Raw genomic sequence first — 17,325 nt, forward strand, 5'->3', positions numbered from 1 at the left:
ATATCTATTTACTCGGTGCAACCTCATCTTTTATAGTTTACAAAAAAAAATAAATGGGCAATTCATTTCTTTTTTGTACCCTAAAATTAAATGCATTTTTTACTGAAATTTTGCATTTCCTAGACCTTTGTGGTAATATCGTGTGACATAAAAAATTGCAACTACCACTATTTTGTTCTCTAGGGTCTCTGCTTTCAGAAAATATATAATGTTTTGGGGGTTTTATGTAATCATCAGGCCTAAAATGATTTTTTAAATGTGTGCAAAAAAATACAAAAAAGGGCTCTGGCAGCGAAAGGGATAAAAGGATAATCCCAACACTCCCCTTTCCTGACGAGCACCCAATCAGTGCTCATTACACTGCAAGGTCTCTCCCCTCCCTGCTAGTTCCTGAGTGCAGTCCTGGAGACAGGCAGGGAGGGGAGGAGGAGATAAACAGCGCAATGTTAAAATTATTACATGTTTAAGTCACCATAAAGTCCCTTTTGTTATTAAAGGCCCCAGACATTCCTAAAATTATCTCCGATGTAAATATGGTTTTGGTTAAAATGTATGTTTTTTTTTTATCAGGACAAGTAGATTGGCACCCCATTTTTGTCCCGTGTGTGTGTAATATTATATATATATACACACACACATATACATACACACATACATACATACATACATACATATACACACACACACACACACACACACACACACACACACACAAACAGTGGATATAAAAAGTCTACACACCCCTGTGAAAATGTCAGGTTTCTGTGATGTAAAAAAATTAGACAAAGATAAATCATTTCAGAACTTTTTCCATCTTTAATGTAACCTATAAAAAATGTACAAAACTAAAATAATGTGATTGCATAAGTGTGCACACCAGCTTATAACTGGGGATGTAACTGTGTTCAGAATTAGGCAATCACATTAAAAATCATGTTAAATAGGAGTCAGTTCACATCTGCCATCATTTAAAGTTCAGATGTTCTAGTAGGTCTTTCCTGACATTTTCTTAGTCGCATCCTACAGCAAGAGCCATGGTTCGCAGAGAGCTTCCAAAGCATTAGAGGGATCTCATTGTTAAAAGGCTTCCTCCATCTGCAGTAAATCCTGCCTGCTAATGTGTGACATGGCTAGATCTAGGGAGTGCTGGGGTGGGCCCCCAGATTTCAGCTGATATCCCCCCCACCATGGATGTTGTGCCTGGCAGGGTTGTCAATCATTCATCAGGAGGAAACTGTCCATAAATGTTGGGGTGGGCTGGCTGCAGCTATGAAGTCTGAGAGTCTGTGACACTGTCACACAGCCCAGCCAGCATATCCCCCCTCCTTGCACAGATGGGAGAGGAGAGTGAAGGATCTATCTGTTCCGCCTCCTCCCACCCCTATCTCTCTGTCTGCCCCGCCCACACCGCTATCACTCTGTGTGCAGCCTGTATCCCAGAAAGGGAATGTATATGTAGGTGATTGGAAGTACAGCAGCCAGCAGATCCATCATGGCTGCAAGACTGACGCCTGCCTGAGCCTGCATATACCAGGCTGGGGAGAGTGAGCAGTTCATTGACTCTCATTTCCTTCCCTTCTCTCCCCAATCTATCTCCAACACCCCCTCACCCTCCATGTTCTTCCAGGAGCTTCACACGCTTGCCCAGTTGATTTCATGTCCAGTTAGCACTTAGGGACAACTGATCTCTGATTTAAAAGGCACTCCACTGCATGATGTAAGGGGGCACTCCGCCGGTTTCTGATGTAAGGGGGCACTCCGCCGGTTTCTGATGTAAGGGGGCACCCCGCCGGTTTCTGATGTAAGGGGGCACCCCGCCGGTTTCTGATGTAAGGGGGCACCTCGCTGGTTTCTTATGTAAGGGGGCACTCTGCCGGTTTCTGATGTAAGGGGGGGGGACTCTGCCGCTTTCTGATCTAAAGGGGGGGGGACTTTTAATTAAGTTCTCCTTTAAAGTAGGTTCATTAAGGCAGCCCTAACGGGAGTAATTTATTTTTTCCCTTAACCAGGAGATTGAAGAAAAAGAAAACAAAAACGCAGATTCCCCCAACTACATATCCAGGGTGCTGATCCATGTATTCTGATAGTGTAGGAGTCCCACTATAAGGCTGGTCATAGATGAGTCAGAGTCAATGGTCGAACAAAAAAAAAAAAAAAACTGACCTGACTTGAGTGTGTGTGGATGGTGGAATCCTCGCTCTAAACGCCTTTGTATTCTGACTGCAGGGAGACTCCCCCACCAACAGAATACACTGATAAGTGTTGCCGGCTATAGCCTGCAGCACTGTTCAAGCATGGAAAATCTGATAGAGCGGTTGTACAGTAGTCGATCGGTAGAATAAAAAAAAAAGTGGTTTTTCGCAGAGCAGGTAAATATGGCATGTCTGTTATTTATTTATTTATTTTTAATTGTCTTTTATATCACTTTAAGTGGAATTCACAAATCATTTTATATCTTCCTTCCAAGTTATCTTCTATAAACCAAAAACTTAGCGTTTAAAAAGTTAGCATAGGTAACCTTTACCCCCTTTCAATTTACGTACCATATATTAGTCCAGAGTCAGTGATGATGAATCTAGTCACCGAGTCACTATCCTGGCAAAAGTATGGAAGACGTGTGTGGAAGAACTGATGCTTCTAGGAGAGTCAAATTCCACACATGCTTACCTTTGTGCCACAGTGATATGAACCAGGGTTGAAATGCACATCATGTGATCTAGAACATTCCTTACAACATTTCAGTCTCGATTCTACAGGTGCTATAGTGAGTGACAGTTCAACTGATGGCACTATAATGACGTGGACTGTAAAAGTAGCAGAGCATCACCAGCACACCAATGTTGACAAACACAAAAGCTGTGGGACAAACTTAATTTGCAGCAACAGCACGAAAAGGTTGCATTATGATTTAGTATTGGCTAATGGCAGTGTACTGGTGCTAATCTGCTACTTTTACAAATGATAAAGGGAGACTCACCTATTTCTCCAGGTGGCAGACTGTCGCCGAGTATCCACTACTGAAGAGTTGCTGTGATCCCGCCAGTCCGGTTACAGGGATAGGACTAGTATTGGCTTTACAGTTCTGCAATATAGGAAATTGCGACAACCATGAATGAGTCCACACTTGAACCACTAGCAGGGTAAATGTCTCATTAGTATGGAGAGTGATAGCAATAGTATATAATATGGAGAGTGATAACACTCTTTACTGGGTATGGGAGAGAACATAGAAGATAGTACCCTAAAAGGAAACCTTCCCTGAAAGACTGTTATTGCTGACTTCTCATTTTGCAAAGGCTAATGTTAGATGACTTGCTGTAATATTCTTAATCTCTGGCTTTATTGGTTCGAATCTCTGACCCGGAACAAAGATGCAGATCTGGATTTGTAACTGTACTGCAGAATTAGAAGGATGTGATTGTCTGATATAGACATTGCATCTTTTTCTACATGTCACAAATGTGAGCTTTAAATATTAAATTCATCTTTAAGTAGTGACAACAGAAAGGAGTAAGAACCAGTGTCTAATCGGCAGCATGGGTAAAAGACGACCTCACATGACTAGTATGACCCATTTCTATGGTTGTGAACATAGCAGGGGGAATTAACGAATGCTTTTGTGCTATCAGAATAGCGCAGGAATTTGGTGCAATTGGCATGCGCCACATTAACAGAGCAGACTGGTTTTAGGTCCATTTGCATCACTCACACCAGCCTCTATTTCAGAATGAAGCACAGTGAGAGCAGCAAAAGGATTGCAACAGTTTCCAATATAGAAAACTACTACAGATCCCTGCCAGATTGGACCCGATGTACAAAACGGTGAGCAGGAATGTTCCACACACGAGTGGCCTGCATATAGACAGGAAAACTCCTTTCCCTGCCTATATGCCCAGCTGTTAACCCAGCAAATGCAGGATTAACAGCCTTCCTAACAGAGAAAGATTGAAAGAGAGATTAGGCAGCACATGAAACGCAGCAGATTGCTCACAATCAAGAAAAGGGCTTGTGTACCTTTCTTAAAAAGGAGCAAGGTCTGCTTCATTTTTTCAATTTAGAAGAGTCATGCAGACTTTATGTCTACACTACACTTTGTTTTCCTTGGTTTACCTTTTCCATCAGTACTTTTTCCTTTTCCAGAAGCAGAAAAGAAACTGAATAGTTGGTATTTTCTCAAGCTCAGCTTAATATATTGAGAAAAAAGATCAGAGATTGAAGGAAAGAGTCTGTGTCATGCCCAGACTGCAACACAGGATGGATCTGATAGGTTGTATTACATTGCCATTTATGCCATTTGCTGTTATGTCTCAGTTGTATGTTATAGACAAAAATCACTTAAAGTCTTGTTACACTCACCATGCTACGTGTCTCTTCGCTCAGTAACGGTGTTGCATCTGAGGAATTCTGGGAATGGAATGAGGAATCTGCTGATATGTTACTGACCAGTTCATCCAGAGCATTGACCTGTCTCCTCAGATTGTACAGAGACCCAACCGTCTGCAGTCGGCCTCTGCTCAAAACATCTGCCTGCTTACACATCTGCAGGTGGAGCTGGGCCTAGGAATGCACACGGCATATTTTAGAAGAATGTTGGCAGTTGTAATGCAGACACATAACTATCCTTATATGTATGCTCCCTGTGAGGTCTGTGCACAACTCTCTTCGAAATACATCAATGTAAATACAGAATGATCACAATTCAAAAGATTATCATAGATTGATCTGAAGAGGGTGGAGGCAAGAAACACACACTAAGGCATGAGTTACCTACAGACATGTAAAAATGTATTTACACTCATGGAAATTGTTGACTTTAAGATATTGGAACAGACAAACATTAGATCCTAATTAAAAAAGTGCCGACAGATAAATGTCATAAATTTGAACAAAGGTTACACAAAATTGGCATGGCGTATTTATTTGATCTAAACTTAGCAACAAATATGATTTGTCATATGGAAAAAATAAGTATACTACTGAATTTATTACCACTTCAAATCCATGATCTCAAAATCCGGTGTTCCAGATTAGTTCCCAATGATTAGAACCTCCCTAGGGAGTATGCAAGTAGATGCTGTCTTATGTAAACCTCAGACATCTAAGGTCTGGGGATTCCTTTGCTATTGACACATGTAGCATCATATCAAGATCAATGGAACTCTCTAAGGCCCTCAGAAAGAAAGCTGTGGATGTCTGGCAAGGGATTGAAACATGTCACTAAAATAATTTAAAAACAAAATTGCACTGTACGGAACATCTACAAGTGGCATCAATTTCAAACAGCTGCTAATTTGTCCAGGACTGGCTGGCCAGCAATTCAACCCAACATCTGACTTTGTGATGCCAAAAGAAGTCTCCAAGAACCCCAAAATCAATTTGCATGGTGAGCAGGCAACTCTTGCAACAGTTGGGATCAAAATGCATGCATCTGCAATTAGAAAGAAGTTGCACCAATTGAACCTACCTGAGAAGTGTATTAAAAAGTGGATGTAAACCTTTGATATGCTGGCTGGGTGGAGGCACAGGATCTCACAGTCTAGGTGGTGGTGTATACAGTTATCTGGATATGTTTGGGCAGTATAAGTAGTGACACAATGCTCAGGAACTCCAATCTTCTTCCATGCCCTTTCCCCCCCCCCCTTTTTTTCTTTTTCCATTTATATACATTATTCCCTTTATTTTCTTCGCCTCATCTTTTTCCCGGCTGGACACTGACCACTGTGTCAAATTGCATTCTTGGATAACATGCTTGCTCAGGTTGCATCTTAGGCAACACACAGACTCTTATTGGGAGACTAACTGTAGGATTTTGTCTCTTTAGATCATTTAAGTATGTTGTATACCTTGTCGTGTACTGACCGTTTGACTAGGTTTTTATGTGATTCTGTTTTTTGTACCACTGTACATCTTCAATAAACGCAACTGTTAAAAAAAATATGAACAAGGCATATATCTCTATACTGTGTACTTGTCTCAATGTGGAGCACAGAGTGTCATTTCTGTCTGCTGCCTAGTTCCTCTGCTATCAGCATGAATCACTTCTGATGAGTTTTCCTGACACTAAGAGAAAAATGGTAACAGGAGAGGGCACAGCCTGTGATTGACAGCCTCAGCTCTGTTCCTGTGTGAAGGGGGGTGAGTCACTTTTCTCCAATCAGCGCTCAGAGGTCTCCTCACTAAGTGTAACTTTAGCTAACCACCTCCTGATTTCCAGAGTTGAGAGATCCTGTGAAAATTCTGCATTTTGAATGGATGCTGGGGATAGATGGTTGTAGAAAAACAGGTATAACTTAAGTCAGATGATTTGTTTCATCTCTGTGTATCATCTGCGGCCAGTCGCTTCACTGGGTATATGTAAGGGTTTACAACCACTTTAAAGTAGTTGTTAATTCAGATGTTTTTTTTACCCTAATGCATTCCCTGTATTATGGTAAAAAAAAAAAAAAAAACTTCCACTAGCGGATACCTGCCCCCTTATATCTACATGAGTCCTCTCTCAATTCGGTGCTGTGCTCATCTGCAGCTGCATTGATCTCTTTTCCTTCTGTCACAGGGCAGACGGAGAGCAGCGGGAGCCATTGGCTCCTGCTGCTGTCAGTCAAATCTTGTGAGGAGGGAGCAGGGTGTGTGCCCGTTTTTTTTTAACCACTTTAAGAAAAAGCCTATGCTGTTCAATTAGAACATTACAAGATTACAATTTGCCATGGAACATACAGCCAATGACCAGGCCTTTGGGAACTGTGTTCTAAATACTGCTCAATCAAAGATAGTGTGTGTTAGGTCACAGTAACAGTAGACCAGCGTGTTGCTAACTGAAGACAGTATTTCAGGTGAAGAATACATTTGCAAATGTATGTGGAAGCCATGCTAACTTGTCATGGCCCCTCTCTCTCTAGCGTGTTCTCTAACTCTAAGCTATGACAACCTCCATCTTGAGGGCAGATATGCCTGGAAGTAACCCATTCCTCCTAAAAGGCGCAAGGGCACATCAAAAGTTCAACACAGCACAATGGTATCTGAAGGACTACATTGTGTTGTCATGCTAAAAACTGAACAACCATTACATCTATTGATATTTTTGAATGACTGAAGGGCACATTTTTCGTGTCTTCTCAATCAACTATATTACCAATTTTCTGTAGGCATGGATTGAAAAAAAAAAAATCTAATGTTTACCCTCCTAAAATATGTTGAAAAAGTCAACAATTTCTATGGGGTGTATTTTATTTATTACATGACTACATAACCCCACAGGTGCTAATGCATCTGTAAGACCATGTAGAGTCTTGTTGTTCTTGTCCAATTCGTCTATAAATGTCCCATCTGTGATGATGCCAAGCAGAGCTTGGAGTAATTAGAGATTCAATTACCGCAGTCAGTTAGGATTTTATTTCAGATTAGTTGCTGTAGGCTACTGCACTTCGCTGAATATGCAAACTCTGTTATAAAATGTGCTCACCTTCAGTCGATCTTCCTGCTGTCTGAGCTCTTCCCTTAGTGCCTCCCCACGCCAGTGGTCCACCTGCATTGAAAACATAAGAATCTTTCCTGTTATCTTCATATCGCCCAGTATTGGGAACTGTCCATAACTGGAAACTGTCCATTTTATCAGCACTGCAGAATGTTGAATAGGACATACACGGGATTCCTCCAAGTATTGAGATTTCACTATGCCACACAGGCTATCCAGGAAAGCACTTAGCTCACTGAGGAGACTGATCAGAGGTTTACATTTCTGAGCTCATTAACTACCACTGAAGTGCAGAGTGATGTGTGTGGCTTGCACTCTTCTCTGACATGAGCCCTGATGCTTATTGCTTGAGAGGAAGAATTGTGTTGCCTAAATAGCATCATGGGCCCCGGTAAAGTAAAGCACTTGGGCCCCTACCAGGGAGATGGTGACCTGGTGACAAACCGTGGGTGTGGCTAAAATATAATCTTTTAAAATGTTTTCACAATGCTGTTGGGGGATGGGGGGGTCTTTGGTCAGAGGTCTAAAGAGACCCCTTAAGTCTCACTTTTGAGACAGAGAAATGGACAGAGGAAACACATTCCCCTGTTCTTTTCTGCAGCCTCAGCTGCACTGCAGGTGAATGAAAAGGAGACTGAGGTGATCGGTATTGATCATCACTGTGTTCATTTAGAAAAGGAAGAGGCTGGTAAATTACATATTTACTAGCCCTGTCACCCACTCTCCATCCTGAAGATTCCCTGCAGTACTGCCGTCTTCCCCACTCTCCTCTTCCACCGGCTGCCAGGGTAAAAGGGCACACAGGGGAGCCCAAGCAGAGTGTGTGTGTGGCGGAATCTGATAGTGGACAGAAGGGAGTCATGTGCATGGGTGGAGAAAATTACTGGAACCAATCTTTTGTGACACCTGAAGCAGCTGAAAGCCAGTGGGAAGAAGGAGAAGATACTGGCTTTCAGCTGCTGTAGTGAGAGCCACACAGAAGATCAGTTCCAGGTATTTTTTTTTCTGCCTCTAAATGCTGAGCTTAAAATATGCCTCTAAATACCCTAATGTGCATGGACACATAGGATAACATTGAGCTGCTTCCACAGGCGAAGCGCAAAACTCCTGCAGAAGCAGCAATTTTAAGGCCAGTGTGCATGGATCCTGAAATGGCAATTATACAAGTCAGAGAAACAACTGTGCTTTAATTTCGCTCATTCTACTTTGGTAAAAAGACTAGTGAAAGCAAACAGCAAAATAAAAGAAATGCCACCTTTAAGTGCCATTGTCAAAAGGCAGTCCAAAAAAATTATGTGGGGAAAGACAGGTCAGGAAAACAGCCCCAATCAAGGATGCCACAGAGTAGTAAAAAGACTGCAGGAAAAGACAAAGGTGGAGGGGAAACCCTTACACAACAGACTAAAGCAGCCTATACATGAATCAGTCTTTTTTCATTCAACCAGCAGGTTGAAAAAAAAAGTGACCTGATTCCCTCATCCACACATTCGATGTGGATGGGGGAATGCTACCACAGAGCCTTTGTATTCTGAAAGAGAGGAGACTTTCTCGCTGTCAGAATACACTGATCAGCACTGCTGGCTATAGTGATAGATCGACTTCTGTACAACCACTGTACCTATACATGGATCAAAATTTGTCTGTTCCCTGCTGAACTGGCCTAAGTTCGATTCATGTATGGCTGGCTTAACTTGACTTAGGCCACTAAGATATGGAACTGAAAAGGTAGATCCAACCTTCCTTCACAAGGTATATTATACACGGGATGACGGCTCAACAGTAAGGCAAAGGAGGTTAGGGTGCAGAAGGCCACCTTGGTCAGTTTTTGCAGGTTTTCTTTGTGGATTTCAGTTAACTCACCGATAAGTGACTCTGGCTACTCCCAAGTTTGTCTGCCAGTTCTGATGATGACACAGAGTTTGCTGTGAAGGGAAAATTCTCCTTCAGACTCTTTAGCTGAGAGTCAAAACTTTGATTGTGTTCAAGTATGGCCTCCGCATCTTCCTCCAACTCATCTTTCGTAGAGCAGTGCAGATCCTGCAGGGTGCTTTGGATTTCCCGCTTAACCTGAGCTTTTAACTCTTTCACGGCCTCATTAACTTCTTGCTGCCTCTTGTCCAGCTCCTCCTGACTCTTCAGCTGCAGAGAGAATAAAAAGCTTCATCAATTGTTTAGGGACTACAAAAATGACCAGAGACACTAGAAGATGGCCAAACATGCTCACATGATCTGACCATCAAATTGTTATATAGAAAAGGAACCTCTGGATCTGGAGGGTTTAAATGCCTGTTAAAGGAAACCTTGAATGATCAGTGATTGGAGGAAACTTTCCTATGCTGCCTGTCCCTAAATGTAGATCTAAATCCTAACTAACTGAATTACATTTAAACAACTACCATTTTGTTTTTAAATAAAAAAAATTAATTCATTTTTCATCCTTACTTCCATCTCAGTGCTGCTGATCTCCTCCTGCCTCTTACAGTTGCTTCTTGTCTACAAGTCTTTGCTCCAATGTTAGCTGCCCATCACTTCTCTGGAACAGCTTCCTGATGCCAAAAGTAGACCATAGCTGTGGAACATGGGTTGGCTCAAGTGTTTGTTGCCTCTACCAGGAGCAGCATGCGAAAGAGTGACCATGCAGTACAACTAGTAGACAGCTGTCACGTCATAAAAGGAAGTACTGAATAATGAATATCATAGCAGGATTACTAGAAGTTTTAATGGGGCCCTGCTCCAATTCTGCACCAGGCCTTTAGCATTTTTTAATGACATCCAAATAGATCATCTTTAAATTTTTCTTACCTAAGCATCTTTAATGATCTCCAAAACGTTCAATCTGTGACTGAGGCCAGATAGATATTTTAGGTTTCTCTATAGAGGTGTTTACACAAGTTTGGGAAGGTTACTTCTATACTTTGATAAATAGAGCTAATTATCATTACAACAAATCAGAGTTTGTAAATAATGTAATTATTAGTGTGATTCCTTAACAGTTAATGCTCCACCTGTTTTTGAAGTATGGCATGCTCTGCCTGTAACTGTTTCAGCTCTTTGAGCAGACGTTTGGCCCTCTCATGGCTATCATAAGCAGCTTGTTCTACTGCCAGGAGCCGCTTCTTCAGACTGCTGATTTCCAGTTTCTGTTCCTGCAATGAAAAGAACAGGGTTGTAAAGAACTCTGAAGTGCCATTTGATGCATAACTTAGTAAAAGTGTTCTTAAAGTGGAGCTCCGGGCTCCCCCCAAAAAATTAAAAGTCATCAGCTACAAATACTGTAGCTGCTTAGCTGCTAACTTTTAATATAAGGGCACTTACCTGCATAGGGGTCCAGGGATGTCCTCACCGAAGCCGATTCTTCAATCGGCTTCAGGTGCTGGAGTCAGCATCTTAAGTAAGGGAAACCGGCAGTGAAGCCTTTTGGCTTCAGAGCTGGATCCCTATTGCACATGCGCGAAGCACAAGCAAAACTTCACTTTTTGGGTGGAGTTCCGCTTTAAAGGTACCCATCCCAAAAGAGATATGCTGGCTGCCATGTCTGGCCTTCTTGTGAAAATTTTAGCTGTGTGTCTGTCTCTGGTTTCAGTATTTGTGAGTCACTGATCTGTAACAAGCATGCAAAACATCCAAGTTAAAACTCCTTAAACGTGTTGCAGGTCACTGAGAAATTATTGAAACCAGAGGATCAGTGACTGCCAGGCATCTTGCATTTGCAGATGGAAAAGTTAGCATTGGCAGCCAGTTTCACATCATTAGTGAAACTGGCAGCCATCATGAGCCATCATTAGCATTGGCAGCCATCATGAGTCCTCAGCAGGAAGGAGACTCTGCTACACTATTGAGCAGCATCTGGCCGGACCGCAGCTGCTCTGACAGTGTGTCCATTGCTGTCCGCTGCCTCCACTGCTTTCTCTGTCTCATCACATGCTCTTGGAAGCACCGCGATATCACTTCCGGTGCACAATCCTCGGTAACAGTGAGGAGTCCTTTCTGGTCTCTCAAGTGGCATCTCACCAGGCTATTAGTTTGTGGATACATTCCCTACCATTTGCTGCCCTTCCACCATCTTTCCATCTGTGGTGTTTACCATCTAGGCTTCCCACAGCCATGTTTACATCAAAGTAAGCAGCTCCCATTATTCCTTTCAGCATGTGACTTGTGCCAGTCTTTTTATTTGTACCATAATACCACATGGATCTCTTGGAACATGGTGATCAGACATATTGACTGTTGGTTGTCTATGGCTTTTACCACGAGTGCTCTGATTTTCTTGGTTTCATCAATATTACATTATACTCTTGTCATTAGAGCAGCTCTGGGACCAGCCTTGTTTACTCTATGTTCGTTGTGGGATTTAGCGCCCAGTGGTTTGTTTATTTCGTTTTCACATATTTTTAGGTTTCCTTTGAGACAAGGTGACATATAAATTGCTGGTTTATGTAGATGCATTTTACAATAATAACTGACAAATATATGTTCAGAATTGAAGATGGCTAAATGGAGGTGGAATAGCTTCAGAGTACTTTTCCAGCACAGCAATGGCAGTGTTATTCTTCAATGGGATTACTATACAGGAAGCCAAGTGTCGGTTGTCAGTCAGCTCAGGATAGGCTGCACAGCAAAGTCACATTATGAGAACATTTTATACCCATTCATAAATGTTATGCACAGTGAGAATATGATAAATCTGTACTGCCACAGACAATACAATACCTCAGTCGATTTCTCGTACTGCAGCCGCTGTTTTGTCACAGCCTCTTTCAGCATTGTTATTGTATTTTCGTCATTCTTCTTTTCAGATGACAACTGCTCTCTCAAGTTGCTCAGTTCATTCCTGTAAAACTCAGTCTCGTTCCGCAGCTCCAAAATCTCATTGGTTTTATCCCGTAACTTCTCCTCGTGCTCTGACAGAAGATGGCCTGGAAATACAATAATTTTCCATGAAATAGACATCTTTATCCCCCTGGCTGTGTGCAGGCATGGTGGTAGTGGGAGAGTAAATTGCTGGCAGAGTATTTAGAAGGCTGCAAAATGTTAAGGGCTGGCTGACCTCTTTCTATGCGTAATCTTCAGTGGGTGTTTGTATATGGCCAGGTAGGCCCTGTGGTGTACACTATGGCATCTGTTGCCACTGTTCTTACACTATTGTCTTGGGCTGAGGTCATCTTAAAATACTGTATGTATGGAGGAGCACTCCAGTTGTGGGTGCATGGGCCCCTCCAATAACGCCTATGTGTGCAGTATTAGATATAAATATGCCCCTGAGAATCAAAATATATGAAAGAATTTTCAGACTGGGCATCTACTTAACCCCTATGTTGCCTCTGAAGAGAAATCATTATTGCCCCATTGCAAAATAAATAATAGGTTCTTCATTAGGTGACCATTTCACTTAAAAAAAAAAAAAAAAAAAAAAAAAAAAAGAAAAAGGAGCACCATACCATACAACTCTACTGAGCTCAGTCATCGTACCTACTGCATACCACAGATACAGGCATATCTTATTAAAGACAGCTGCAAAAGGTGCAGCCAAAAAGGACAAAGACGTTCTGCCACACTCCAGTAATGTGAGTGCATGGGCCTCCCTCCAATACCACATATACACAGGCAGTATGACAACAGCAATATGGCAGCAAAAATGCACAAACTCTTACGACGCTACCATGCTTGAGCTAAATACTACTACCATATTGTGATGTCAAAAATATGGTGGTGGGAACCGCACATGCACTTAAGTGTCTGTAAAGGCTGTTTACTACTGTGCATGCAGCGGGATACTGCCACCATATTGATGGACAGCACAGGACATGCATGTCCTCTGGCATGTCCAAGTCCAAGCAACAACTCATGTGTTAAATTTGCATTGCTACATAAGTGTGGGGATATGATCTGGCTCATCTTAATGGCGCAACCACCCACCATATTGCTACAAACACAGATGAAATACAAATGCAATTTTTACTACCCCAGGGGGTTAAGATATTCTCCATAAATTGCTCTAGGTAAAAAAAAAAAAAAACCCCAAAAAAACAAAACAAAACAAAAAAAAACAAACATGTTTTCAATTCTGAATGCAACTAAAATGTCTAACCAACTAAGCTAATGCTTTTCCTATAATATTATTTTGGATTTGCAATCTTTACCTCAGGGTCAAACTAAGTGGGAAACTGAAATTTTACGTCCCATAAAAATCTTTTTTTTTTACTATAACTATAAAAATACGCAAGTGCACACAGTTTTCACTTTTTCCTCTCTTCCTTTTAATAAGATAGCAGTTAATATGCAAAATTGAAGCTCTCTTGTAGTATGTGTTTGTGCCTGTCCCCTCTTCTACAACATGTGGATAAACTGTAGAATCTGTTTACGCGACAAGCAGCTCTCATTTAGTAGCTATAAAACTATATGTTTGTATTTCACACCAACTCCACTCTGCCTTTCAGCAGACTTCTTTTACAGTCACCACCATACACATTACAATCTGACCATACAATCTCTTTTAGATCTACCAACAACTATAAAGTACAAGGTCCTGCCTGATTAACTGGATCTCTTAGGTAGACCCTCATATTACAAATATGATTTTTGCAAATCTGAAAGAGATTGAACAACGACTGTACTGTCAGATTGTATTGCATGAGGTTAGCTTAAGTCTATTACCTGGGACCCATTTCCAGAACTATCTAGAAGACCTCCAAAGGGAATAGTTGCTTATATATAAGATATATTGACCTACTGAGAGGACAGCTGGGAAGGATATCGACAAACATATTCATAACCCAGCAAGCCAAGGTCCTTGGCGTCATTCTGGACTCAAACCTTTCCTTTAAACCTCATATCAAATCTCTCACAAACACATGCAGGCTCCACCTCCGGAACATCGCCAAGATACGCTCCTTCCTTACATCAGACACCACTAAACTACTCGTACACTCCCTGATTATCTCACGCTTTGACTACTGCAACTCCCTCCTCACCGGCCTACCCCAGTGCAGGCTCTCCCCGCTTCAGACCATCCTGAACTCAGCGGCCAGACTCATCCACCTCACCAGCCGCTCCACCTCTGCCACCCCCCTCTGCCTCTCCCTCCACTGGCTCCCCATTGCCCAACGCATTAAATTCAAATTGCTCACCCTGACCTATAAGGCCATTCACAACACTGCCCCTAACTACCTCACCGACCTGATTCCCAGGTACCACCCTACCCGTACCCTTCGCTCTTCACAGGACCTCCTTCTATCTTGCTCCCTGGTCTCCTCCTCCCACGCACGACTGCAAGACTTCTCCAGGTCCTCCCCCATCCTCTGGAACTCACTACCCCAATCCATCAGACTGTCACCTTCCCTCCTCACCTTCAGGCGCTTCCTGAAAACCCACCTCTTCAGGGAAGCCTACCCCACCCTCACCTAACAGCCGCTGCCCTTCCCTCCTACCACTCCATCCCCCACAGCCGTTTCCTCCTGTGCCTCTACCCCCTCCCTCCTAGATTGTAAGCTCGAATGAGTAGGGCCCTCTTATCCCTTGTGCACTGTTTGATGTTACTGTTCTGTTTCATGTATTGTCCCCCTCTATTGTACAGCGCTGAGCAAACCCTTTGGCGCTATATAAACTCGATAAATAAATAAATAACCAAGGATAGACAATTTTGAGAATATGCGATTTCCATACTGTGTTTCCAACTCTTTAAACTCAAAGCACAGATCCAAACTATTATTCTCTACTGCAGACTGAAATATTCTGAAATGTTATGGGGTATAAGAAAAAAAATTTTTCTCCTCTTCTTCTTCGCCTTTCTCCTGGTTATAGAGTTCCTAGAATATGGCGAGACATGTGGGATGGGATATGCAAACTGGAGAGGTGTGCATGATCAGTGTTCCACCTTAAGGTAGAATCAACAGTGTGAATAGGACCACGAATGATTCATAGGCAAACTAAAAGCCTAAAAGAGGAGGGGGAGGGAAGTGGGGGGTGGTAGGGGGAGAAGAGAAGTGGGAGAGAGTTTAGGGCTCTACGAGAAAGATAGAGGTGGACCAGTTAGGAAGAATCCTAGGGAAGGAATGGAAAAGTATGGTAAAAATGGACGAGGTTAATTTTCTGACTTATAATGTTAAGGGGTTAAACAGCCCAGGGAAAAGATTTAAGATACAAAGAAATACAATAATGATTTTCTGCAGTGGTGTTTGTACAAGAAACACATTTAGTACAAGAAACAAAAGTAAAGTTACAATCTAGGTACTATCCAACCTGGTTTTATGCAGATTCCCCAATTAAACGTGCTAAGGGTGTTGCAATAGGCTTTGCGAAAAATATAAGATTTAAATTGAAAAAGAAGATAGAAGATCCGGAGGGGAGATTCCTGTTCTTAAAGGGGAAACTGCAGGAAATAGAATGTACATTGGCAAATATTTATTGCCCCAATAAAAAACCTGAGGTATATCTAAAAAATATTCTGAGGAAACTAATGGATTTTAAAAAAGGTAAACGAATTGTGGCAGGAGATTTTAATTTTTGCATGGATCCACTGATAGACTCGTCGTCACATGTGCAGAGAGATGGTAGTAAGTACCTGAAACCTTGAGGAAAAAGTTACACCAGTGTCAACTGGTAGATATATGGAGAATTAAACATCGGAAGGACAGAGATTACACGTTCTACTCTCATGCACATGAGATGTACTCAAGATTGGATTATATATTGTTGGACCATAGACTCATGGTGGTTTATTTACTAAAGCTGTAGAGTCCAAAATCAGACTCCCTTCTGCATAGAAACCAATCAGCTTCCAGGTTTCATTGCCAAAGCTTCATTGAACAAGCTGAGGTTAGAAGCGGTTTCTATGCAAAAGGGAGTCTGATTTTGGACTCTCCAGCTTTAGTAAATAAACCCCATGGAGTCTTTGGTTAAAGTAAATATAGAACCTATAACAATATCGGACCATGCACCTGTCACAATGAGGTTATTATGGGGTAAAGAGCAAAATAAAGGAAACACATGGAGACACTTCTCCAGGATCATGATATGGAACAGAAGGTTAAAAAAAGAAATAGAGCAATATTTTGAAAGAAATGAGACTGAAGAAGTGTCAGTAGCAACGGTGTGGGAAGCTCATAAGGCATATATTAGAGGAATTTTGATACCGATTGGGGTGAAGAAAAAAAAAAAAGAAAGAAGAGCAAAAATAAACACGCTTCTTGGAGAATTATGTGAATTAGAACAGGTACATAAAAAGAGAATAACAAAAGAGATTAAGCAGAGCGTAATAAATGAGAAGAACTTAATAATCTATTGGAGGAAGAAAAGAGGAGAGTGTTTGATAAGATGGCAAGTGAGAGATATCGGTGGGGAGATAGACCAGGAAAATATTTAATGAGGGCTCAGAGAAAGAAGAAATCTAGGAACTATATAGAGAAAATAAGAGATAATAAAGGAGAACGAACGTATTCATCTAAGGGTATTGCAAAAGTATTTAAAGAATACTATAGTAAGCTATATAATATCACTCCACAAGAGCCAATAAAAGAAGAAGAAAGAACTAAAAAAAGACAGACATATCTAAAAAAGGCGGGTTTACCGAAATTAAGAGAAGAACAGTTAATATCCCTGGAAAAGGCAGTAACGCAGGAAGAAATTCAAATAACATTGAAGAGTACTAAAGCAGGGAAAAGCCCAGGACCTGATGGGTACACTGTGAGATATTATAAAAAATATAAAGATCAATTAATATATAATTGAGGTTATATATGAATGCATTGGGAGGTAAGATGGAAATGAGGGAGGAATCCTTACAAGCTCATGTAAGAATTATACAGAAAGAGGGAAAAGATGAGACTCTGTGCTCTAGTTATAGACCGATATCCCTA

General features: G+C 41.6%; 1 protein-coding gene across 2 annotated transcripts in view; it reads right to left on the reverse strand.

Moving 5' to 3' along the window:
- CNTRL (centriolin) overlaps positions 1–17,325 on the reverse strand; it is a 192,376-nt gene that overhangs the window by 8,020 nt on the left and 167,031 nt on the right. For both annotated transcript variants that reach the window (XM_089685257.1, XM_089685258.1), the window contains 6 exons: positions 12,182–12,387; positions 10,477–10,617; positions 9,332–9,610; positions 7,460–7,522; positions 4,357–4,557; positions 2,978–3,082 (listed from right to left, as the gene is read on the reverse strand). In XM_089685257.1, the coding sequence (XP_089541383.1) occupies positions 2,978–3,082; positions 4,357–4,557; positions 7,460–7,522; positions 9,332–9,610; positions 10,477–10,617; positions 12,182–12,387 (995 nt within the window). The remainder of the gene's footprint in view (positions 1–2,977; positions 3,083–4,356; positions 4,558–7,459; positions 7,523–9,331; positions 9,611–10,476; positions 10,618–12,181; positions 12,388–17,325) is intronic.

The sequence above is a fragment of the Staurois parvus genome, unplaced genomic scaffold (genome assembly GCF_062004578.1).
Source record: "Staurois parvus isolate SC_StPar_1 unplaced genomic scaffold, SC_StPar_1.0 ptg000365l, whole genome shotgun sequence".
In the NCBI taxonomy this organism is placed as follows: Eukaryota; Metazoa; Chordata; class Amphibia; order Anura; family Ranidae; genus Staurois; species Staurois parvus.